This window comes from Rhipicephalus sanguineus, chromosome 3, assembly GCF_013339695.2.
Source record: "Rhipicephalus sanguineus isolate Rsan-2018 chromosome 3, BIME_Rsan_1.4, whole genome shotgun sequence".
Lineage (NCBI taxonomy): Eukaryota > Metazoa > Arthropoda > Arachnida > Ixodida > Ixodidae > Rhipicephalus > Rhipicephalus sanguineus.
The window spans coordinates 157,094,113-157,120,218 of NC_051178.1; the positions used below are offsets into that span (position 1 = coordinate 157,094,113).

The 26,106-nt window shown below is 47.2% G+C and overlaps 1 protein-coding gene across 1 annotated transcript in view; it reads right to left on the reverse strand.

Annotated features, from left to right (window-relative positions):
* The window catches only part of LOC119387561 (phosphatase and actin regulator 4), a 40,672-nt gene extending 22,118 nt beyond the window's left edge, over positions 1-18,554 (reverse strand). The window contains exon 1 of the mRNA XM_037654989.2: positions 18,041-18,554. Coding sequence (XP_037510917.1) covers positions 18,041-18,526 — 486 coding nt within the window. The 5' untranslated portion in view covers positions 18,527-18,554. The remainder of the gene's footprint in view (positions 1-18,040) is intronic.
* Positions 18,555-26,106: the final 7,552 nt, after the last annotated feature.

Consider the following 26,106-nt stretch of genomic DNA (forward strand, 5'->3'; position numbering starts at 1 on the left):
GAGAAAATTCTTCGAAGTTGCGATGCACCCACTACGTGGTCTTAAGGGAATACGCGCAGTAATATGTGCGCCTTTTGTAATGGGTGGCTGTCTTTAAACCACGAAGTCGTTATGATATTGACATGGTGTGACACCCGATGGTAATGTACACTTGTACCTGCAATATTACTGCGATATTACATCTCGTACTGTGACACCTGTATACAGGACGCGTATTTTTGGGAAGCATGAAAGTTACTTTCAGGCAGCTCCAAGCAGAGGCGTGGCTGTGTGGTAGAACACCTGCTTGCCACGCAGACGGCCTGGGTTTCGATTCTCACTCGGACCCAACATTTTTATTATTTATTTTATTTGCAGCTTTTCGATTTTTCGGTCACGGGACATGATGATGATTTTTCGCTCACAACCAACGGCTCCGACGCCGACGGCGCAATTTCTGCGATACGAGCTCTTTAAACGCTATCGCGTTAAAACATAAAAAAGCCTCATTCGTGTTATTTGTGTATGCTGTGTGCGCGTGGAATGTGCGTTGCCTGCGTCATCAATGTCAACTCGTGTCGCTTGCTAGGCGCATGACCACGCAAATCATCTTCTGCGTCCATACAGTGTAACGTTCCTCGCACTTTTCGTTTGCGTCGATAGAATTCATTAATTCCTAAGTCGAATGAACATGACACGGAAGCAACTCGCTGTCAAGATGCTTCGGGTACCGTACAAAAGTTAAAGTACAACGTCGTGTGCCACGACAGGAACATTTGCCAAGACTACAGGCCAAGCTTTTTTTTTATAGAATTACGAAGTTAGGCTTGAACAAATGGTGATACGAATGCTGGTGTTAGAAATATGACAACATGCACTTCTGATGGTGATGGATTGTGTGACATGCTTGACAAGTATTGGAGCCTTGTCTTTGAGAACGTATACATATCCCATTGGTCCATGCGGGCCCTACTGGCCTCCTCAGGCATCATGAAACTGGTCTATTATTTAGTCGAATAATCCGTGCAAATATTACCCTGTGCGCCCGTGTCACGTATAAAGCGTTAGCGGAAACCATGGATCGGTTCCTGGCACCCTAACGTGATCAAATTTAGCTCCTTCACTCTAAGAAAAGAAAAAAAAAAGGACTCCTTTGACTCTTTTTTTTTATTTTGACTCTCCTGACTTGTCACGTATATTACTCACTTAAGAGCGGAGCTCTTTAAGCTTTTCGTTGCGCCGGGTAGTGCGAGCAGAAACTATCATCATCATGAATCGGCACGCGCTCTCTTCGTCCTCTTCTTGCTCTCAGTCCTCTCCTTCATCTTCTGCTTCGCTCCCAAAACACACGTGCGCCGATTACTCCGGCGCGGGATGAAATAACTCTGATGGGTGAGAGAACGAGTACAGAGAGAGAGAAAGAAAGAAAGAAACAGAGAGAGAGAAATTCTTGACGAGGCGGGATTCGAACCCGCGTACCCACGATCTGAAGGCGAGCGTCCTAACCACTCGGCTATCCAGGCACTTTTTTTTCCTTTCATGGTATTTATTACAATGCGTTTTTAAAATTATCACGAATGTTATGACGCAGGGTTGCATTCACTCAGCGACAATAATCGCACAAGCACTACTAGACAAGCATTCAAAGGCTAACATACATGCACTGTACAAGTCCAGAAAAACAGGAAATGTTCTTCAAAACCTGTCGCACAGGGAGGCTGGTAAGGATGAGCACCTCATCAAGATGGGGTGCCAGTCTGGTCTGATGTAAAGTTCTTCATAAATGTCCTTGAGATGAATAGCCATACGAATGAAATGCATACTTTAAGCAATGGTTAGTTCTGCATTACGATCTTGCATACGTGTTTTCCAGAAACTGTGCATTTCCATAAGGAAACACGTATCGAAGGGCACTTCATCGAGAGACGTTGGCAGAAGGTAACGCATAGTATGCCAATTAACGGTAAAATCTTTTTTTAGAGTTCGCTGAAGGATATCCTAAAACAGAATGACATCTTTGCAGCTAATAAAACGGCGTTCTATTGTCTCTGGTACATCGCAGAGACGACAGTTAATTGAAGAAACGAAAATGCCTTTTCTTTATTACCATGCTTTCACCGGCAGTGTAACAGTATGGATTTTGTAAAAGAAGGTTTTTGTATAGGGAGAAATATACATTTTCCTAAATAGTTTTAGTACACCATGTCGTCGAAGATCGGAATATAATGAGCGGTACAGCGGAGGTGGGAAAAGCATGGATAACAGGCACGCTAGCCCTAGCCATATAGTATAGCAGGTGGCGGAAAAGGGAGGTATATATATATATATATATATATATATTATATATATATATATATATATATATATATATATATATATATATATATAAAGAAAGAAGGGCAAGTCAAAGAAAGATAGAAATAGCGAGAAAGACAAAGAAATAGAGAGAGAAAGAACTAGAAATAAACAGGAAAAAAAAGACAGAAAGAACAGAGAGATCAGAGAAAATGAAATAAACAGAGGAAATAAAGAGAAACAAAGAATGCGGCACAGCTCCGCACTTCCTTCAGTCTTGGCAACCCTGTTGCGAAGCTGCCTTAATTTTTCTTTTTTTTTTTTTGAGGAGACACGTGAACTCTCTTTGGAGATCCTTATACTCTCGTCGGAGAGCCGTGGGACTTGAGGAGGAGTTAGCGTGTAGCGTGTATCTTAAAAGAGAGTCATTCATGCGGCAAGTCAGGACTCACCGGAAAGAGTAACGTATACTCTTTTTTTTCTTAAAGTGTTGGGGAAACGTGTGCGCCATTTCAGCGTTCCTCAATGCGTACCTCCCGCTTGACCAGTGAGGACCCTTTGATACGCAGTCGGTCAGTTATCTGACAAGTACAGTGATACAAGATACAGACTGGTCGTTACATATATACGAAGGCAAACTTGAGAAAAAAATAAATTGCGCGGATCTCCGGGATGATACTCTTGCGGTGTTACGTCGCCCCCCTTCTCAGCTTTCAGTAATCAATTCAAGTTCCAGCAGCCCAAAATACGTACGGATATGGTTTCTAGCCAATTCGAACCGTGTCCAAGGAAAAAAACCTGGCAGACGTTAGTCCGTACGTGAAGTCCCTTTTTCGGGCAGTTCAGCAAGAACTGGGGCACGGCCAACACAGTCGTGTTCTGTTCACGACACGCACCGTCAAGCGTAACATCGACAGGTACGTGCGACACCAATCACAAATAAAGAGAAATATAGAAAGAAAGGAATAGGAAGGAAGGGAGGAATCGGAGATGTTGATAGGTAAGGAAAGCCTGTCTTCTAGACGTCTCGGAGGCCTGCCGCCGCCGCAACGCTATGGACTCCGAGAGCTCCTGCGGCGATCGGCACGATGCCCCGGGAAAAAAGAATCACTTCCCGGCTCAGCCGCGTCGTTTTCCCGTGTGCGTGTCTTGTGTGCGTCGTCGTGGTGTCGTGACCCCCCACCCAGCGACAGAGCTGACAGCGTCGGGCGCTGGACGCGAGGAGACCGGCGGCCGATGGGCCTCCGACACGCCACGGACCGTCACGCGACGTCGCCACGCCCCCCCACGTCCACTGACTGGGCCACCATCCCTCGGCCGGCGTCACCGCGACGACGCGACCGCGGTTGTCACTGCGCGACTAGGTCTGCCCCGGTCTAAAGACTCCGAAGGGAAGATACGTGTACTTCTAGAGACGTCCAGTTTGAAGGAACATTCTGATGCATGTTACTCTCTGTAACATTTGAAGGCGAGAGCCTGCTCCACAATTGATCGCTGTGGCAACACGTCGCCACAGCAAAAGCTTAATGTTCCTGCAAGCCTTAATTAACTCCTCACGCTGTACCCACTTAAATAAATACTTTAACTTTGCCCAACCTTCTGTACTCGTAGCTCGCACAATCTTAATAGTTTGTCCCTTAAATCTAGAACTGATTTGTACGAATATAGCTATTTTCCCTCAACAATTGAACGTTCAAATGCATTGCCCGAAATTGTTCACTCTCTGCCAGATTTCCTGGCTGCAATTGACATGTGATGTTGTCGCCACGTGATCGGCTGCAGTATGTAAAAATAAATAAACAAATAAATAATAACGCATTAAGTTATACAATCGGACACTAGACTTCTTGCAAGACATAAAGAGCCCACGCATTAAATTACCTTGACGTTGTCAGTCAATTGCATCGTTCTCCCCCACTCCATCCCCCCGATCACATGACGCCATGATGACGTCACAACGTGACGTAATTAGAGACGTAGGTCACGTGGGTGTTTTTGTACCGCATACATTCGCCTGGCGTGTTTCGCTCAAGCGGCCGCGAAACGAGACACTTAAGGCTTTCTCCTTGAACACCAATTTGTCAGGCAACTTAATTGCAGCAATGTAATGATCTCGTTTCAGTAATATTCATTTTCAAACTTCTTCGTCTTCGTTGCTAAGGGAATCGGTCGGCCGTGAACGGTGGATTGTAAGAAAGGAGCCAAGGCCGGTATTTACAAAAGCCTCCGCAACCAAAGAGTCATGGGGATAAGACTCTCAAACCTCATCCTAGAGTGAAGGCCTGGACATGAGTTTTGAAAAATACGTGTATGTTCTGTCTCTCATGCTAAAACTGTTCGTGAAATTTCCGTCAATCCTGACGCTGGAAACAATTAGCAAAGACGGTAAAAACGCTTTAGAACGAGCAGTCGAGAATTCGGCTCCCCAAAATTGACTGCATATCTCTCAAGGGCTAGATCTACCACCTCCTCCTCCTCCAGAATGAAGCAACAAGAATCCTCACGTTATACTGGCCATGTCGACGGTTTCGTCGCCAATCACACACACACACAAAAGAAAACGAAGCTGATTTTTGGTTTCCGTACACTCACATCGAAAAAAACAAACATTATCTTTGTTTGAAAATTCTGCGGAATTCCTCAAGGTGATGAAAAGGCGCCGGTCCCGGGTTTGAACTCCGGACCACGACGAATTTTTCGCCAACTAAGGTTGAGGCCACTTTGGCATACGAATGCTGTCCGCGATCGGTAAGCGTTATTGCGATCGTCTCGTTGAAGCGGTACAGAGAATATCACCTCAGCCTCTCTATCCGGTATCTGGCACCACAATAGCTCAGCTACCATTGGAACATTAGGCATTTCACGGATTTGTCTAAAATCAGTGCTTGTAAGAATACAAAAGCTGTTGTGGCGTTATCCTTTAGCGCTTTATTTTATTAAATTTTCAAGCGATTATACTTCTCTATAAAAATGACAAGGTAGAAAAGTGTGTGTGCGCTCGAATGTAAAAAATGCGCACTTGTGGAATTCGTGTGAAAAATGGACCTGGACAGACCTTGTCATGAGGATGACCGACAACCGATTGTCAATTAGAGCGTCAGAATGAATACCAAGAGATGGGAAGCGCGGCTGATGACGGCAAATGGTTAGGCGGAGCGACGAAACTAAGAAATCTGCAGACACAAAATGGAATGAGTTCGCGCAGGGACAGGTTGGGTTGGAGATCACTGGAAGAGGTCTTCGTCTTCAGTGAACGTAAGATCGGTTGACGTTGGTCGTGGTGATGATGATTGATGATTACGACGCGTCGAGGAAAATAGAAATCGCAATGTGTTTTAAACCAGAACAAGGGAGAGACGCGGGGGATAAGGCCTTTACTAAATTCATGTGTAGCCGCGACGACTCGGCAGTCATTTTTCACCCCCTGGGCACAAGCGCGGTAGTTGCATCAAGTATTTGTAATGGTAACTTGCGCGCGATCGTCACGATCACTTTCATGACCACATATATCTTAAACGAGGGCCATTGAGTAAAGACACGAGCGTATAGGCATGTTTTTTTTGTACACGTACACAGAATATTTGCTCTTCTTTTACAACTAATGTACGATAGATAAATGGGCAACACGCGCTTAAAGCGGCAAGCGTAAGCAGCGGCGAGACGTCGCGGTGAATCACGGCGTTTACTTCGCGCTGCACGAAGACTGCACTTTTTTATATATGTAATACTGGCGCCGAACAACATTTAATGCTGTATTTACCAATAAAAGTGGGAGGCCATGCTCTGAGCGCATCGTAACAACGTGGTTATCGCTTGGCGCTAAGTAAATACTCCGACGCAGGCAGCTATAAACAAACTGCCGGCGTCTGTGGCAGCCATTATAAAGTTTCGTGAGCAATAATACTTTATGTAGGTCCATATATATCGTTAGCTGAGGGTCGTCCCGCCTTCGCCCATTAAGCCGCAATAAGCGGCAATGGGAACCGCGCTCGATTTCCAAGGCACGTGCGCCAGAAACAAATAAATAAGCCCTTACGGGCTCCCGTTTGGAACAGGAACGCTTACAAGAGCAGCGAGCATAGAAGGAAGCACGCGACATCGTCGTACCGGAAAACAGATGCGGTGCTTATCACCCAATATGTACCACGTGAAGCGTATTAAGTAAAACTGTGCGGATGCTGTCATTTATTACGGGCATTCGGCGAGACGTTGGTTTCGATACTAATGGGCTCCTCGCGAGTCAGTCACAAAGACCTGATTGAGTAGTATGGAATCGGATCACTTCCGGAGCAATTACTTTTCTCTCTCTCTCTCTCTCTTTCTCTTTACAGAGCGAGTATACGTCGCAATGGCAAATTGCGAAGCGTAGGCTTACATGTGGGCCCGCTTTCCGATATAGGCGCCGCATGGCCCATCTTGTAATAGCACTGGGAGAGTGGCTCTCGAACTAAAACATTGCCCCGCGTAGAAGTTGAGGCCACTGCATTAATATCCGTGGTTTTTAGACGGTAGTCTTCATTGCATGTGAGTCGTTCAGTAACTGTTCACTGGCATCAGTAGCCCTTCTACCAACCGATGAATCACGAAAGAAGGGCAAACACGGACACAAAAGACAACAGAAATACAAGAGTTCGTGCTGTCTTGTTCACGTCTCTTTCGTCCGTGTGTGCACGTCTTACTGGCCTTACTGGCTTTACCTTCTTTTACGATGAACCCCTACGGACTATATTACGGACGGGTTTCGCTGCCGCCATATTGGGCTGCAGCGTTGCCACTTTGTGTCTTTAAAAACTAAACGAATTGTGACAGGGTAGACGTATATGCATGAAAAATGTTGTGTTGGTGCATTCGATGTTTCATGATGTTATTAATGCACGTCACGATATACAAAAATAAAACAGCATTCATTTCACAGCCCAAGGTGGCGGACGCCTATGTTGCCTATGTGTCTTACGTAAAGTAGTCTATATAAACTAGCTCAACCTTCTTTCGTTCTACCAAATGATGTCAGGCAGTAAGCGAGCGGTCCGTATAGCCCGGCAGCATCGAGTGATCACTCACGTCGACTCGATTGCTTTATGCATGGAGCATGAAATTTGAAAGGTCGTTCTCGTGACTCATGCTCACTGATTGGGCGATGCGTCAACCGAGTTCTGTACCTCACGTTCACATTATTGTTAACGCAAGGCACGTTCCTGGGCTCCGTCCAGTGTTTTCGATTTGCACTACTCTAGACTTTGAGAGAGGTCTGCATTGAAGTTAGCTGCAGAATTTTGTCTCGTAGCTCGTTCGAGACATTTACAGTCACCAAGGGGGAGGGGGGGGGGCTGTCACTTAGGCACAAGTCTAACTATTCGTGATTCTAACGGCTCCACATGCGCCCGAAAACAAACATTACATTGTTAGCGTTACCGACAGTAGGGTACCTTTAAATGCGTGTAGCATCCCTTTAGCTACCATCGGTGGTTTCACCGGTCTGGTTAGTTGCAATAGGCGTTAATTAACCTCACAATAATGCGTAATTTCACGTTGCTAACCGAAGCTGTCGTGAGCGGCCTGATTTAGGTGCTGGTCACTTATTTTAGTAATCATCTGTCAACGTACTGTTTCCACATTTCACATTCAGTTTTCAACCGTTCGCATAAAGGCGCCGTCAAGTACCGGTATCTCGAAATATTTAAATACATTACTATGGCGAATTCCGCAACGTGCGTCCTCAAGGCCAGCTCTAGAGCTTAGTTTATTTTTTTTGGCGCGCTTCGCGCGAAAAAGCTTACAAGCTTAGATTCGGGAAAACGCAGTAAGTATATACCCCTGATATGCGGTTTTAGTACAGGCCAGACAGCTTGTACAAAGGAAACTAGACGTCGGCGTCTGCCCCTCTGCATCATTCCCAGTGCTTCCGTCCTTTCAAAAACCTCGCGAACAAAACAGCAACAAGAGGAAGATGAAAGAAGAAAAGAGGAAGGACGGTGTATAAAAAGTCCTCTCCAGGAATAGCACCGCGTTGCGCAAGTCCAAACAATAACGTATCTGCACTTCACAACCTGAGAGGATCAAAATTTAGAAGAAGAAAGGGAGGTAGAATTCTCGATGTCATAGTAGGCACGCTGGCCTACACAAGGTCGCCAGAGTGGCTTTGACGCCATCCAACGTTGACCTGAAAGGCCTGTCACGTAGCTACGATATCGGGTCGTCAATCGTAATGGCATCGGCGTCTGCCCTGGGTGAAAAGGCTGTCTGCCGACGAGTCACCCTGTCATTGCGATCGATGGCACCCCTTCTCAATGTCGTGTTGTGCTGGCGTGACAGCGCGTTTTTAAAGAGTTCCGCAGTGTATGTATAAGGAGCGCGCCCGTAATGCATTAGGCAAATTGACGCCGCGGACAATCTTTCCACATTTTCTCCAGAAAGTGGCGGCTGGATCTCGAGGCAGCGTGCCGCCAGTGGAAGAGACAGGCATCTCAGCCGATGCATCTCGCTTTCGCCTGTCTTGCCGGAGAATCGTGGAGGCGGCGGTTGCGGTGACAGCGAAGCGGCGTCGAAGAAACGGCTAAAGCGAGGAGCACAGTATAGATTTCGAGAAAAAAAAAACACAGAAAAAACTCTGTTTAAATAAATGGTGCTGCAAAATATTTTTGACACTCGAAATTCTCCCACATTCGTAAGCTTCAGAGATTGTGTGCGTGCGTGCGTGCGTGCGCACACACACACACACACACACACACACACACACACACACACACACACACACACACACACACACACACCACACACACACACACACACACACGCACACGCACACACGCACGCACGCACGACACACACACACACACACACACACACACACACACACACACGCACACACACACACACGCACGCACACACACACACACACACACACACACACACACACACACACACACACACACACACACCTAGGCCCTTATTCATAAATAAAAGAACAAGAAAAAAAGTCCTCAAGTTGGAATCGTTCGAAAGAGAAAATTCTATAGCTTTGCAGTGAATGAACGTAAAGAAGGACTAAAAAAAAAACAAAGTCTTTGTGAAAGCGATTTTTATTGTTTTTTCCTTTTTTTGTGAGCGAACTGCGTGACGCGTTTTTCATTAAGCAAATCCGTACACACTTGACAGATTGCTCAGAGATCAGTGAGTCTCGGGAGATCACTGTGGTCAGGAAATTGCCTACGAAGCCGCGCCGACCAGCACGAAAGCATAAGCACAATCGGTTTATACCATTCGGAATTGAAACCAACACTAAGGGGAAAAAAAAGAGCATCCGATCCGCACCTGAACTTTCACCATGCCACGCTCATGGTGCGCTCGCGGCCGCTTCGCTAGCTTGATGTACGTATACCAAAATTAGTATGGCGCGACATGACTGTATGACGAACATAAATTACAAGTAGTACCATGAAATTCGTGAAACGCATGTCGTGAACGGCATGATTTACATGCTGCTCTCATGGCGCACTCGTGGCCGTTTTGCTAGCTTGATAGCTATCAAATTTGGCATGGCGTGACATGCCTGTATGGCGAACATGAACGACAAGTCGTAACATGAAAATCATGAAATGCATGTTATGTACGGCATGATTCAGTTTCATTAACTTGAATTCTGTAAAAATTGGTATAGTATGATATGAGTTTATGAAGAACGTAAATGACAAGTCATGCATTGTATTACCACGATATACGTTTGACTAGCATGGCATATACTCGATTGTACATGCATGTATGTATGACTAACACGAGGTAGTGAAAAACATGTCATGACACGAATGCCTCGATTTTCCTCAAAGACAAACAATGCGGTGTATGGAGCTCCTCACTGACTGCTCTGCATTACATCAATTCCCACAGTGCGTGGGATCTGCCGGATTTTTATTTTAAATCGTAGACGGGTCGATAGAGCCTCGATGAACGCTTTTGTGTGTTTTGCGCAAATGAAAATTTGAAGCACCACAGTCAATAGACACATTTAGCTGAGCGTTTCTGATCCGCTCCGGCCAGACCTGCGTATGCTAGAAGGAACTAGAGAACGCGTAGAAGGAACTGTAGTGCGCGTGCGCAGAACTATCGTGCGCTCAGCGGAACGTAGAACGCACCTCCTCGCTCCGCTGTGAAGTCAGTTGAGTGGAGCGTGAAGGATGCGTCCACATCGGTTTCGCCGTTGGTTTGCAGCCAAGCTGACTGCGTCTCGACAAGACGCGCTTGTCAAAAACGTGAAATCTATGCAGTTCTCTGCACTGGCTCGGGCCGCTATAAAACTGCCTAATGTCAGCGTGTAAAATACTTTTGTAGCGAAGCTGTATGGCTAGGCCAAACGAAAATTAGTTCTTCCTATGTCGCAAAAACTCCTAGCGCTCATATGCCACATAAACTCGGCAAATCTCATTACTCACCACTGGTCCACTAAAAATGAAGGAAGGATAACGGGCGGCAAGCGCCAATTAACATTTCTGGACAGATGTAACAAACAATTGAGAAAAACATTAGTGAACCGCCGAGGTTAACCCAGCAATGAACATCGGTGCCGCACGTTTCAGCATCGCTGGTTAAACATCTGTACGGTGTATTTTTGAAAGACGCGTTAGAACACCTGAGGTTTGCAGCGGTGAGAATAACTTAATACGCCCCGTTTTGCACTTAAGACAGCCACAGTATTTGTAAGGCCAAGGATAGATTGAATTTCCAGAGTCATTGAGACTGTCACTATCGCGAAAATATTCCAAGACGTCCGTACGCCAACATTTGTCGTTAGTGTGATGCCGTTAAAGAAAAGGCTCTCTTATGCATTCGCCTAAGACGACTGGAAGGCGAAAGGCATCTTTGTCTTGTTCTTTTCAGTCAATGTATTGATCCTCCCCCACCCCCTCGGAAAGCTTTTCACAAATAACGAGGTTTTGCATTGCCTCCAGGATCAGGGGCATTGCAAGCTTTCTGTACCTCACCTGGTTTTGTTCTGCCTCCGTGATCGGCCCCCTTATTATCAAACGACGATGTCATAATGACGTCATGATGGCGTCACAAGCTTTTGTGGTCTGTGACGTCAAGGTGACGTCATACGGTGACCTCATTCACGTGATGATGATTTTTCGCATCACTCGTGTTGACGCCACCGACGCGGGACGCCGACGGTCAATTTTCGCGTTTGATGAGGTATTTTAGGCTTTCGCCTTTAAAAAAGAAGGATGTTGCCTATGGAAACACTGATATGCTTTTTGACGCCGAATGTTTATCACGGGATTATTCCTTTCATCGAAGTATAGTTCTGTGCAACGCGAGGTTACTGTATCAAACAAATATTTCTTTTTTTTAATCTTCGATTGTGAAGGATTCTATGGTGAAAGACTCCTTTCCTAATTCAGTTACGCGTTTCACACGATGCATTTCTGGTACTTTCTCGAATGTCAGCGAGCAAGAGCGATAACTCTAAAATATACTCTGATACATGGGAGAATTAGATCTCGAGAAGCGACGATGGACGCTTACTTTGCAAGGCATTATAGTTCATCCAATAAGAAGTTTAAATTCTGAACTCGGAATCTCGGCAGTATTTTATTCCTCGCAGTCAATAGAGCGGGGCATTAATTTCTCGAAACTATGAAGTTCAATAAAAAGAAAACTCAGATTTCACTTAGATCGAAAAGGAAGGAACAAACAGTCAATGTCTTGCGCGCCGCTTCACTGGTGTCCGAGGGGCACACGCGCCGATCGAACTTATTTGCGCGATTGGTTTGATTTTGTTTTTATGCTAAGTCTTGTCACGTTCCTGTACACGTAGTTCTATGACCAAGTATCTATTTGCAGCATATAGGTAGGCTAAGGCGAAATCCAGACAGAGCATTTACTGTGTTATGATTCGTTCCAAAAGATGTTTTCGTATCAGGAAATGAAGCTTTAATACACAGCTGGACGCCGCAACAGACAATGGCCGACTCTTGCACAATTTCTGATTTATAAAGCGCAGGGTCTCTGCGGGTCTATGTGGAATTATCTTCATTCCAAGCGACAAATTCGTAAGATTAGGCTGAAAATTTTACTAATAATAATTGCTGGAGTTTTACGTGCCAAAACCAAGATATGATTATCAGGCACGCCGTTGTGAAGGGCTCCGGTTTTTTCGACCACCTGAGGTGCGTTGACATCGCACAGAACATGGACCTCTAGCATTTTCGCCTATGCGACCATAACAGCCTGTATCGAACCCGTGTATTTCGTGTCAGCAGCCGAGCATCGTAACCACTCTACCACCGCGGCGCCGACAGGCTGCACATTTTCAATTCGAATCAAAAGGTGTAACATTACCCCGATAAACGTGAATAGAACTGTATAAAAATACGTCGCGGAGCATAAAGCGTGACATGTGAGAACAAAGCTTTTTAACTTTATCTAAGGAACATTTATAACATATGGCTTTCAGCATTGTACTAAAGACACAGGCTAAATCAAGTTTCATTGGCCGTCAGTGTTTCTCACTTGATACGGAAGCAAAGAAAAGAAAAGAAATGTTGAAGAAATAGTCAGACAACCTCAAAAAAAAAAGAATTATCGGTCATACGTATCAACTTTTTGTACCCAGATAAGTCGCAAAGAGCATGCAAGCTCCACATTGTGTACCCCCTTTACATCGTGCTTTTAGCGCGAAGTTTCTTACTGAGAGCTGCTTCATAGGCGAGGAAAGCATTGCCGACGTGTTGTTTATCAGCTTTTGTTTTTTGAGTGTGTGTTTTCCATCACCATTCGTGCTCTGGTATCGGGCCCAGCGCCTTTCTTTCGCTTCCGTCTCGTTCCACTTTCGACCGCTGCTATTCCTGTACTGTCGCGACGCCCAGCTTGTTGGACGCTCTTAATTTTGTTTACGTGCGTCTCCTTCCGGGCCATTTTGTCTCATTCTTGTTAATATCTTTCTTTTGTTTTCAGGCTCGCTGAGCTTGTACCAAACTCGAGCCTAACCACTGTCACCCTTATTAACGCCATAAAACATCCCCAGGCGCGCGGCACTCGACTACAGATAACGCGCATTGCACCCTCCAATGCAATCTCGGCAACAGCGCCGACTGCGAAGGCGGTGGGAGGTAAACAACCCTTGCACTCAGCTTGTTTGTTTCATTGTTTTACAGCTGTTAGGAATGAACGCAGCGAAATTTACGCCGGATGAGACGAAAGGAAGCCCAGTTAACAAGAAAACAATAAGCTCTTCTTTCTTTTTTTGTCTCACTCCCTCTAGCGCATGTCAGCGCACGGAACAGCTTGCCCCTGTAAAGCTGTATTTTTTGCAAGAACGCAATGCACGAGACAGAGCACGCTTTCAAGGAGAAACAGGCAAAATGTTCTTGTAATTTTTTTTTCGGTTTCAAGCGCTCAGATTTTTCCTGATAGCGGCGTTTTACAGCGGGAACTGTTATAGCCGAGCTCAGTCCGTCCACAGCGTCGTTCGCAGCATAGCCAAGTCGGGAGAAAGGGCAAGCGCACAGCGAGAGGGAAAGCATAGCATAAGCCAAGTATAGGCGAGAGTGAAAGCCTATCATTGCAGAGTTGGGAAAGGAAGCTAGGCGGAAGGGAGAGAGTAAAGGATAGTAAATCAATGGAGTGTCAAGGCAAGAAATGATTAGGCGAGGTGATGAGGGAGGTGAACGGGAAAGGGAGGCAAGGGTGAGTATCACGAGGAAGGGAGAGAGTATATCATATTAAAGCAACAGAGTGTCAAGGCAATTTTAATGAATGAGGCGAAGGGGGTACGAAGTCTCAGGTTCGATTCTTGTCATCAGTGGCCGCATTTCAATGGGGACGAAATCCGAGAACGCTCGTGTGCTTAGATTGAGATGCATGTAAAGAAGAAAAAAAGAACACGTGGTCAAAAGTAATTATAGGGGTTTCTGTGATAGAACAAACGCTGCTTTTTTTTTTGCGTCAAACGCCATAGATCCGTCTATCGAGCAAACGCCAGCGCTCACTGTTTTGAATGCTTTCTCAACTTGGTTTATGGTAACCGAGATAAAACTAGCGGGAAACTATCGTTAGCAAAACCCCATGCTTTTGCCGTACGCATAGAGATCGCCATCGCCGTAATCACACAAACGAATTCACTAAAATAGTTCCGTCTTAACTAATTACGTTTCCCTCTGCTTCCTACTCGTTTAACTAACAATGACACTAATCAGAGCCGAAGTTGAGACGATGTTCCCCGACCACGCATTTCAAATGCGCAAAGCGCTAGTAGTGCTCCGGCTCAGTGGTATGCGTCGCCATCATGGAAGCCACCACGACGCCTTTCAAGCAAGCCAGCGGCGGGCGCACCCGCTCATTTAAAAACGCAGCTCTTCGACATCAAGCATGAAGTTCGCGAGATTTTTGACAGCAAGGCTGCAGTCAACGACTCGAGAAAAGAATCCGTGGCACTTTTGAAATCCTACGCAAAATGAGCAGTGCATTTAAGTGTACCATTCTTTTCTTTTTCGTGAGTTGGCAAAGTTTCATGCGAGCCAGCGAGCAGACTACTACTAGTGCGGTAACTTAACCAACGGGTTAGTTGATAAGCATCGTTGCCGTGGGAGTACGAAGTTTGACGGCGCCTCCACTTCGCAGCGTCTCTTCTCTCGGTGATTCTTTTGTTTCGCGTCGTTTCGCGTGCTACTACCCACACGAAGCCGCTAGTCAACGACTCGAAACTCGTGTCGACATTTACGACTTGCGTTTCGACACACCGTGCTTCCCTTTTTTTTTGTTTGGCGAGCGCTGCGAATCTCCTACTTTTTTTTGCGTGCGTGGCGGTTCAAAAGACATGTAGGCAAAGGAACATTTGACGGCACACAGCGCTGTGTGTCGTCACAAGTTCATTTTTCTATGTATTCCTGTCTCTGCAGCTCTACGACAAAAGTACAAGATCCCATACCAACAAGCCCGTTCAGCCACCATTGCTGTAAATCTCCTCCGCTGGCTGAATTGAGGCTGTATCGTCAGCGTAACAAGGCCTGGGGACGTTTTCATCGAAATTGACTTGACCTGACAACGTGCGTCATCACGAAAAGTAAATAATTCGTTTTGGCCTAGCGCATCTACTCCTAATAACCGCCGTAACGGTTCTTCCAGTTAAACAAAAGCGACTGCACTGATCAAAGCCTGCGTTTAGGCACACGCCGGCACGTGGCCTTCTTCACTCTACAAGCCCCTCTCACCCCCCTTCCACTTTTTATAGTGGAGAGGAGAATTGTAGATTGTTTTTTGTTGTTGAACGGAGCCTTTGACCGTGACCTGATGTATGTATATATGTTATATTTCTTCAAATAAACGTCATTTGAAAGTTAGCGCCTGTATCGTCTGTCTAGCCTGTGTCCCTGTGTTTTTCGCCCTATTCTACAATGCAGTCATACCAACTAGCTCGGCTTTTCTTACTAATGAAATGCAGCCTCGTTGATCGCGAAAAGCACTGCCACGCCGGGTTGTCACCTGCGTTACACGTTCGAGGTATACCCTGTGGCATTCACAATGGAGCCGTTTACACCAACCAGTGCGCATGCGCGTTTGGAAAACCAGCAGCGTGAGCGGTGCTACCCTACAGACCAGACGCCCCGCCGGCAAACACCGCGTCGGTAGCGAAGGCAAGTAGAGAAAGAAAGTGAGCACAAGTACGGAGGGAGTTGAGCTGCGTAGAGGGGCTCATCATCGTGCAATCGGTGGTGACCAAACATAAGCTGCGGCGACGGCTGCCGTGTACACTCCGACGCGATCATCCTGTGAGCCGCCGCCGTTGCTATATTATGTTTGTCTCCCTGGACTCCCACATGTTTCTATATTTAGCCCGCGTCAATGTTACGGCGAACTGACTTTCCGAGAGCGCGTTTGTGACGCCCACGGTTGCCCGACGACGAGGGCGAAACGCGTAGGAGGTTCGAACAGCTCTCTTTCACGTTTTGGAGAGTGAAGTCTAGGAGAGCGAACGCCGTGTGCGCTCTTCTCTCGGTAACCTGCGACGGCTGGAAGGTGTGCGAGAGTGGCTAGAAGGGCACACTCCACTTCGGTTTCGAACGATAACTGCGCCGTCCTCCATATCGCCTGCGCGCCCGTTGGAGCGAAGTAAACACCCGACGCTCCTTCGTGCGCGTGTCCGACTAGATGACTTTCTCATAAACTGTGACGAATACGCTTTCATAAGCGGCTCGGGCACGGTGTTTTCGATTTTACTAAACGGCGCGGTTCTCCACATATATTATTAACAGCTGTCGCCCTCCATTGTCGGTCTAGGGCTACCGTGACTCTCAAGCAAGCATTTCGTCAGTAATATATAAGTTTCAAAGAAGCATATATACATACGTCAGAGCTTTCATTCTTTTTTTTGCAGTTCATTCTCTGCTTCTTTTTTTCCCCCTTGTTTAAGGCAACGATCGCTTCTCGGCCAGTGAGAACGCTCCACGTCTAAAGGCCTAGCGATTTTTTGTGACTTACTGAGAAAACCATCAATGAGGAGGAGAGCTTACACTCTCGAAACTGGGTGAACTGATTCAAAGTATAGACAACGGCATTCGTCAACGAAAAGCGGGGTTACTAGCACGCTCCATTTCGAAGCGTAAGAGAGCGCCGTCGGGCTAGGCACTACAGAATGCGCAATCACGGCGTATGACTCCTTTATGCGGAGCCCCCTTTTTATTGCCCAGGAAGGCGGAGCGGAACGTTGGGTTCTGAGAGACCGCTATCACAGCGGCGTCCACCGCAAGAAGCTGCGCCCTTTCATCTCACGTGCTTCGCCCCACAAAGGAGCTGGGATGAAAAACGCGCGCCGAGGGAGGGCGGAATGAATGGGCCAAGGACGCGACGCGGCTCACTCCGGAGGCTATAGCAGCTCGTCAAACGCTCCGCGACACGTTGATCGCCCGTCTACGTACCGCGACTAGCGTCGTTTTGACGTCCCCCCTTCCCTGAGCGGCAAGCGATGTTCGGCAACCTCTGACATTTTGGGCCGTGTTCAAAAGCGGTGCTACTGAGGCCATCGCTTGAGCGGGAGTGGGCGGCGAAGAGTTGGCGGTACATGTTTGCTAAGGAGGGAGCAAAATTGAAATACAAGTTGCTTTTCCCGTATTCCTCTACGATACACGTGTCAAGCCTGGCCGAAATAGCTTCTTTAAACGAAGGGTTAGGATTACGTGGGAGAGATTTGTGTTGCTATATAGAAACGTCCCTGGCTTCACTCAGTTCGGCGGTGACATTTAGCAGCGAGTGATACGTTCCTTGCAAGTTTCACCGATCTCTCGGCTTGGTCTGCGCGACCAGCACCATCCGCAAGAGCACACTGTCTTGTGCTTGGCCTTTTACTCATTGTAAGCTGACTGATTGTTGGCATCACTTGGTTGAGAATAAACTGAACTACACAGTGCAGTACCGCCCGCAACTGTGATTGTCAAGAAGACGAGCGGTATTGATTTTAGTTGCGTAGAGTGTGACAACAAACACTGTCACGATGACATCGACGTCTTTGTTTTTCTCCGCTCGGCTGTACACAAAAAATAACGGCGAGACAACTCCCAGAGCACATAAACGTGCGAGCAGCTGCCGAGTGAAACAGATAATTATTGTTTTTCCCGCACACTGTGAAGTGGCAGTCAGATCTAATCAGCCGTCGAGGCCGCTCGAAGAGCTGAGCGGCGCCGGCGCGAAGGACAGCCGCGGCGCACACACACACACGGCGCCGACGCCGATCAGTGTATGTGTTCGTGACAGGGAGCGCTCAAAAACAATGTCCACTCACGATTTTGTGATTGAGGTGCGCCAGTTCCCGCTCGGTGACCTTGCGCCGGTTGTGCTCCTGCTGCTGGCGCTTGAACTCGCTGATCTTGTAGACCAGGTACATGCCCGGGAAGGCGAGCACCACGAGCGGCTTCATCAGGCCGCTCGGCATGGCCCTGCGACCGGCCGCGGCGGCGGCAGCGGCGGCCCCGGCCTCGTGACCCGACGAGCCACCACGGCGATCGGCGGCCGACGCGACCGGCTCGCAGCAACGCATGCGCCGCTGACGTCGCTCGCCCGTCACGTCGGCTCCCGGCGGTCGATCGCGCGGAAGCGCCGGAGCAGGATGGGGGCCCGCCTCGTCGCCGTAGAAGTAGTCGTCGTCGTCACGCGACACGTCACACGAGGACGGTCGCGGAGGCGTCGCGTACCCGCCGTCCTCACGCGACCATGCATCCTCGTCCTCTTCCGAGTCGCTGCAGCGCGATGACGCGGCTCGGCCGCGCATCCTGACGTCTCTCCGGCTCGTCGTGGCGACGGCAGCAGACGACGCGCCTGCCACCTCGGGCGACGACGCGTCCCCTTGCAGCATCCCTCGCGGTGATGGTGGCAGCAGGTGGTGCAATGGCGTCGTCGTGCGGCGTCGAGATGTGGAGGCCCCCTCACCGTGGGCCGCATGCTAGGGCCGGCGCCCGGCTGCAGCTCGGGGGATCCGTCTCGGAGCCTTTGTTCTTCGTGAGCCCCTTGGCGCACCGGTGCCCGAGCAGCGGCCGGAGGAGGAGGCCGATGTTGCGGCGACGCCTGGGCGGCCCGAATCGATGGGCGCGGCCAGCGCCCCCTCCGCTTCTTCGCGGACCCCCGCTCTCGGGTCTCGCACGAACCCTGGCATTTCGCGCACCGGAAGCCGCCACCCATCGACCAGGGCAATATGTCAGGCTCCGGTTGCGCTCCCCCCCCCTCTTCCCCCCCGAAGGTGCAATCCAAGGATGACTCCCTCCCACGGAGTCGCGCATCCCTGTTACGTGGCTCGACCTTTTGCACCTTGCAAATACCTACGCATGTCAGTTGCCCTTTCGATGTCCGCCGAAACTTCCTTGGCAGCACCTTGCGGCTACATTCCACTTCTGTGCATGGTCTTCGTCTCTCGTTGCCTCCTGCTTTTAGAGAGTTCTATTCCACAACATTTTTTTTTCATTTGCACTCATTTTCGACTATATTCTTTTGTCAGTTCTTGCAGCTCATTTTTTCTCCGAAAGCAGTCTTTACTGACTCCTCCCCACTATTTTGGAGGATTTGCCGCAAGGCATATCCCTACTTGACTTAACTATATATCTGCACAGAGCTTCCGCTGCAGTCCCTCGGAAACGTTTACTTCAAAAGCCCCGTCTCGTCAATCTACGAGCATTCACACGCATACAAATTCATACAAATGCAACAACTTGTCTGCTTACACCAACTGCCATCAACTTCTAGACGACGTATTAGTGAATCAGAGATATTTGGGCTTCATACTGTATTCCTATTAAACATTAAGTACACCGCATCGTAAGATAACAGGTCACATTTAATTGTATAGGGACGCCAAACACCGCATGACATATTGCTATTATATTGCCGAAATCTTTTTGCTGACATTGTTTTCAGTATTCTTGTTCCTTATCCTCAGTGCCAATAAACGCAATTTAGGTTGTCGCGTTGGCACTCGCATCATTACGAAAGGGAGAAACGCCAAGCACCCGTTTGTGGCACAAAGCTACAAGGAAATCTGTACGGATTTACGAGAAAGAAAAGCCTCCTAATTGACAAAAAAATTCGTCCTGGTCCAGGGTTCAAACCCGGGACTAACGCCTTTCCGAAGCGGTCGCTATACCAATGGAACTAACGAGAAGGATAGCAATTGGCAGCGCGAGGGCGAATTAATTGACAACTCGAACCACATTATTCTCTATCGATGAGCGACTAATATTCATTGTGCTCTGCCGACGGGTGACGTTTCCACTTTTCTTTACCTCGCCAGTTCTATATCTGTCTTGTCACCACTTTCTTTATTGTGAGGTATGAAAAAAAAAAGAAAAAAGAATAAAACCTCGGCCCGCACCATAATAACATAGCAGGCAACTGGACGGCTGATCATGGACAACACTATAGTGTGCTTTAGTACAACTCTATTACACTATAACAATGTCGCCACCTTGGGATGGCAGCGCCGAAGCGTCGTAATTAAAAATCTTTTCTTCAACAAGCACGCATCGCGATTTTCCTATATATCTCTACGCAGCTCCAACAACGTCGAGCGAGCGCCGTGCGTGCAACGAACGCTTAGCGCTGGGCGACGCAATGAACAAAAAGCTAGACGTCGTGACGGTCGGCAAAGATTGGAAAGTATGCGCAGGCCGCCACCATCACGCCATTTTTCAGGCGGTCGTGCAATGTACATGCAAGTAGTGATGACATTGTGCCAATCTAGGAGCAAAGCGCGCCAGCTAACTACGCTTCTTTTCACGGCAGAAGGAAAAGGAGAGGCGAAAGATTATACCTCCCCCCATTCCCCCCCCCTCCAACCTCCCTTTATAAAAACGTTGCGAAATAGAGCGAGCATGCGTGTACACAATTACACGAGGCACCAGAGTACGCTTACACTCGAACTTGAGCAACACTGTGTGCGCCCTTGGTCCTTTGTCATTGCCGAAATGAACGTACGTAATGAATGTGCAGAGAAGGAAGGCCGAAAAGTTTGCGCCGCTGTCCTGTTTGCTTCACCTTATTTACGCAGTAATCTTGTCATTTATTTTTTCTAGAATTCGTCTATGAAAATTCTATTAGAAACTTATCGATTTAGGGCGCGTGAAAAGAATCGGCGGGGCTCTATTTTTTTCTTCTTAGTGGCGGCAACACGTAGCCAGCAGAAATTTAAGTCAAGAAAGGGCATTGGGAAATGTGGGGATAAGTAACAAAAAATAAATATAAAATTAAGCACTTCAGCCTACTTTTTGTTTTCGTATTAACTGGGATCTATTTTTTCAGGAAAAAGAACAAGAAAGACGCTTTCTCGAATAAATTTGGGCTGCATGTAAGTCAAACTGGACTTTGAAAAAAAAAAGGGGGGGGGGGCACGCGAAGCGGGATTGTGGCAGGGATTGTTGCGCAAAACCGTGCTCTCTCGCCGCAAAGCTCTGCGCGATGTTCATTAAAGCTTCCTGCCCTTGAGTGTCAACTCGGCTACGACGCCGACACAGACAATATGATGCTAATCGGAAACCTTTAATGATTCGCTATTTCATAAAGAAAAAGCCTGAAGTTACCCGACACCCCATTTGTAAATATTACTTATTTACTATCAGGTTCACTTGCGTATTTCATATTTATTTATATTATTTCTTTTTTAAAGATTTCCCCCTCTCCTCGGGGATATTATAATCCCGTTCCCCATCTCTGTAGAGAGTAGCATGCCAGCGGTTATATACGAACCGGCATAAATATCTGTTTTACCAATAAAGAGTCTCTCCCTCTATTTGTTGATCGCATGGGGCATTAACAAAGATCTTCACAAACCGAAAAAAAAAGCACGAGAATCCTCGTTTCTACGAAAGACATCTAGGCGCTCAAATCGATATCTGCTCTCAACGTAATCCCAAACAACTCTGTTATCAAGTCTCGCAGCGGGTGTGCATACTAACACGTCTTTACTCACGTCTTGGATGCCGTAAACCATGCGCTACTCGCACGATACTGCAAGATACTGCGCATCTTTAGCATTCGGCCGTAATCTCTGGTGTGCGCCTTTGTGGGAAAACAATATGATAGAGAGAGAGAAAGAAGTCATAAAGAAAAATTACACCACCTCCCACTAAAGGGAACCATGCGAGGATGTGAAGCAGCGCATGGGTCGACTTAAAGTTCCCTGATTGCTGAGAGAGTGTAAGGGGGAGAGGCCACAGCGTCTTACCCAGCCCTTGCACAGGCCCGAACGCGCTAGCGCGTGCCAGCACACATGGTTCTAAGGGTTAGAGCCCACAGCGTCTTACCCAGCCCCTTACTTAGGCCCGAACGCGTTAGCGCGTGCCAGCACACATGGTTCCCGAGCGGACGGTCGCCAATGGAAGGACGGACACAGCCCCGAGCAAAAGCTGCTTCGCATCTAAAATGCAGAAAGGTTAAACAGGCTGAGCGTTACTTACATGGAAGCGCAATCCACAGCATATAGACTACTCGTGCAAGAGACCCACTTACATGAACTGCGGAAAAAAAGAAAAAGAAGTTGTATAGGTACAGACACCGCATGTACATTCAGACGCTACTCTAAGAAACAAGATGCAAAATGGAAGTTAATAAATACACTGGCTTTCAGCGCTCTTTCTTTTTTCGTTGGAGTCTTAATCACATATTTATACACCTTATTATATATTTACGTTGTGCGCGGCCATCAAAGAGACCTTGCACGACCTTTAGAAAAAGACGCTTAAGCATAACACGAACGCATCGCCTCGTCTGAATGCCGACGTTGCGTTGCGTATGCACGCATTTTTTTTTTACATTCTCGCTAAAATCGAGTGCTAAGCGTACGTGCTTCACTAATTCATCGTAAAAGCCCCTTTTATTCGATACTGCGTACGCGTAAGCGGCCACATGAACTATCCGCATTGATAAATAGTGCCAACGGTCTAAAATATGCATCGCGTCATTTGCTTATAGCGTTGCGTACTCACGAGCATGACGTACGCTTACCTAATCGACGATAATAGCAATATCTGAAGTTTTACGAGTCAAAATCACGATGCGATTATGAGGCACGGCGTAGTGGAGGGCTCCGGAAAATTCGGCCATTTGGTGTTCTTTGACGTGCACTGACATCGCACTGTAAACGGGCCTCTAGCATTTCGGCTCCATCGAAATGCGACCGCCGCGGCCGGGATCGAACCCGCGACTTTCGGGACAGCCGCTGAGCACCATAACCAGTGTACCACCGAGGCGGACTGACCTCACCGAGAAAATGCGCCAGTAAAAATATAGAATGTTCATTCACCGCTGGAATCAAGGTGCGTGGGATAAAACTAACTAACTAACTAACTAACTAACTAACTAACTAACTAACTAACTAACTAACTAACTAACTAACTAACTAACTAACTAACTAACTAACTAACTAACTAACTAACTAACTTAGATAGATAGATAGATAGATAGATAGATAGATAGATAGATAGATAGATAGATAGATAGATAGATAGATAGATAGATAGATAGATAGATAGATAGATAGATAGATAGATAGATAGATAGATAGATAGATAGATAGATAGATAGATAGATAGATAGATAGATAGATAGATAAACTTACCAGTACGTGTTCGAGCCAATTCGTCTTTTGGTTGCGCACGTTTATTGTCATGCTCTTTCTCTTCTTTATTTTTCTGCGAACCCTGCAAGTTCTCTTCGTTCGCGAAACACTTGGCACACACACCGCGCCCGCTACTAGCGGCAGCTGTTCGCGCTCGATATCGGCAACATGGACTAAGTCCTTTCTTTTCAGCGCCTGTGGGGAACGGCCATAAGCGCCACGCCATTCGCTTTTGCGTTTTGCGATGTTAGCTCTGCATATGGAACGGCCCGTTGCGAGCATCCTCAGCAAGTAGTTTAGCGAGTGAGCGAGTAAATATTACTTTGCAGACTAAGTTGTTGATGCCCGGAGATGGGTGTTCACCTTACTACAGGTAACAGTGAGTTTGCGCAGAATTAGAAATGAGAGTTGGTCTAGTCGGTGCGAATTAATGACTTGAGACATTATCTAATTAACGCAAAGAAAGAAAAGTGAAGGGCGAGGCGGAGGAAACCGACAGGACGCCGCGCTAAACTTCAAGTGAGGATTTACTCACAGGAAAACAAGATACGCAGAAAGCGGCGCAACAGAGAAAAGAAATTCACTCTGATAACGCTTCCTATAGATGGTTTCAAGGCTGCGATAGTAGCAGCACGTGTTGTACTCCAAGAAACGTCCGGTTATTCAATTCAACACCGAAGCGGAAAGCGTGTTTTTAAGTTATGCCAGAGTAAGGAAAGACCCTTTTTCGGCCTTCAGATAAAAGGAAGGCGCGTAAGTTAAGGACTAACTCTTATAATGTTGGGTATAGATTAGAAGCATCTTTATTTGAAATATTTGGCTAGGCACAGGGTGAGAAGTGTTGAAAATCTGCGGGATACCCGCCACGGCTTTTGTTCTCCGCCAAGGCTACGTCAGTGCACGAAACCGGAAGCCATCCGGGGTCTGTGTTTGTGAACAGCGAAACCGTCTATATTTGCAGCTAATCTTTTAAACTGTTCAACCTATGCAAGCCACATCTAAGCAAGCAGTTCAATGCGCAGATTTCTTTCAATGTTTGCGCATTATTTGTTGGACAGAGCCAGCGACGAAGCTCTTACACACCTATCACCCCCTTTTCTTATGAAAAATTCTTGAACACGGGTTGTCGCTGTAGGCAGCGTTTCGAGAAGGAGACAAGACCGCTTGTCAAAACGTTTACTCCAGCGACTCCCCTTGTTCAAGAGTTTTTCATCTCTTCAGACTTCCACCTTCCCCTGAACTTCGCTTTTCTTATGCAAAACGCTTCAAGCACTTCCCTGTCTGACTGCCTCCGTGACCACTTGAGAACACGAGTGCAATGAAAGTGCGTGGCGTTCTCCCTAATAATAATATAACTGTCGGGGCTTTACGCCCCAAAACCACGATATGATTACTAGGAACACCGTAGTGGAGGGCTACGAAAATTTTGACCATCTGGTGTTCTTTAACGTGCACGTATATCTAAGTACACGGGCCTCTAGCATTTCCCCTCCATCGGAATGCGGCTACCACGGCCGGGATTCGATGCCGTGACCGCGGTGTTCTCTCTGTTCGCCAGCTGTTGCCGGTCCTCGGCGCTTACTTGGATTTGTCACTTGGTCCTCCCGCTGGTATTCTGGTGGTGCTTGGACGTGGAGTTGTGTGTTCTTGATTACTTTTGCATTCCCAGAAGCTGCAAAGAAGGAGTTTGGCATATTGCAGAAATTAGTCTCCTGTATACGTTGAGCGATACGTCGCGTGTGGTAGGACGCTGAATGAAAAAGCAATGAAAAGCAAACGACGACCACCGTGCGATTTGTTGCTAAATTCAAACGATTGGTGTGGCAAGGATAAAATTTATCGCGTATGGGAATGTAATATATTTACGTAAACTTTTTTACGGACGACCATTAAGGGGGCACTAAAATAGAAAAAAAAATCACATGTATTAGTCAATTATACTTACACAATACGAAAAACACCAGTCTTGCCGGCCGCGAGAAGGTGTTTGGCAAGATGTGTATTGAAGTGTATGTCGTTCTTTTTCCGGCAAAAAAGTTACTGCACTGCTATTTTAGAGGGACCGAAAGGCTGAACCTAGCGAGGTTCGGAAACCATGAAATCGGTCGGAAAAAAAAGAGGATGACCTTATTCTTAGGTCTTAGGATCGCGAGGCAACGGTTGATCGGGTGCACGTCGACGTGCATCACGCTGCTTTTTCCTCGCCGGCCTCTCGGGTGTTCGGTGCTTTGCTGTCGTGTCCTTGTGCTGATTTGATTGGCTGAGTACCGGATAGTTTGTATTATTTGACTAATATCGTTAGGTTTTTTCATCTCATGCAGGTTCGATTTATTTGCTTGGTTCTCTCTGCTTGAGATCGCACTGATGGCCAGGAATTCTCCTGGTCAGGATCGTTCCCCGTGGACGGCCTCTTTGCATAACGATGACTTACCTCTGGACCTATTTCTCCGCAGTGGTGTAAGCAGCATTCCAGTCGCTCTGGTACCCTTGGGTGGGCACTTCATTAAGTTGAATAACCCCAAGGCGATTCAGGAACAGCTCCATGCAGTGACTCCAGGCTACCAGAGTATCACCGACGTGCGGCAGTTTGGTCGTGGTGGAATTGTGTGCCAATCGCCAGACCAGGAATGTGTAAAAGACCTTCTAAAATGTTCCTCCTTTGCATCGATCCCGGTGAGTGCGTATATACCACCACATCTGGCCTGTACTAAAGGCATCGTAAGAGGTGTAGACGCACAACTGAGCCCTGC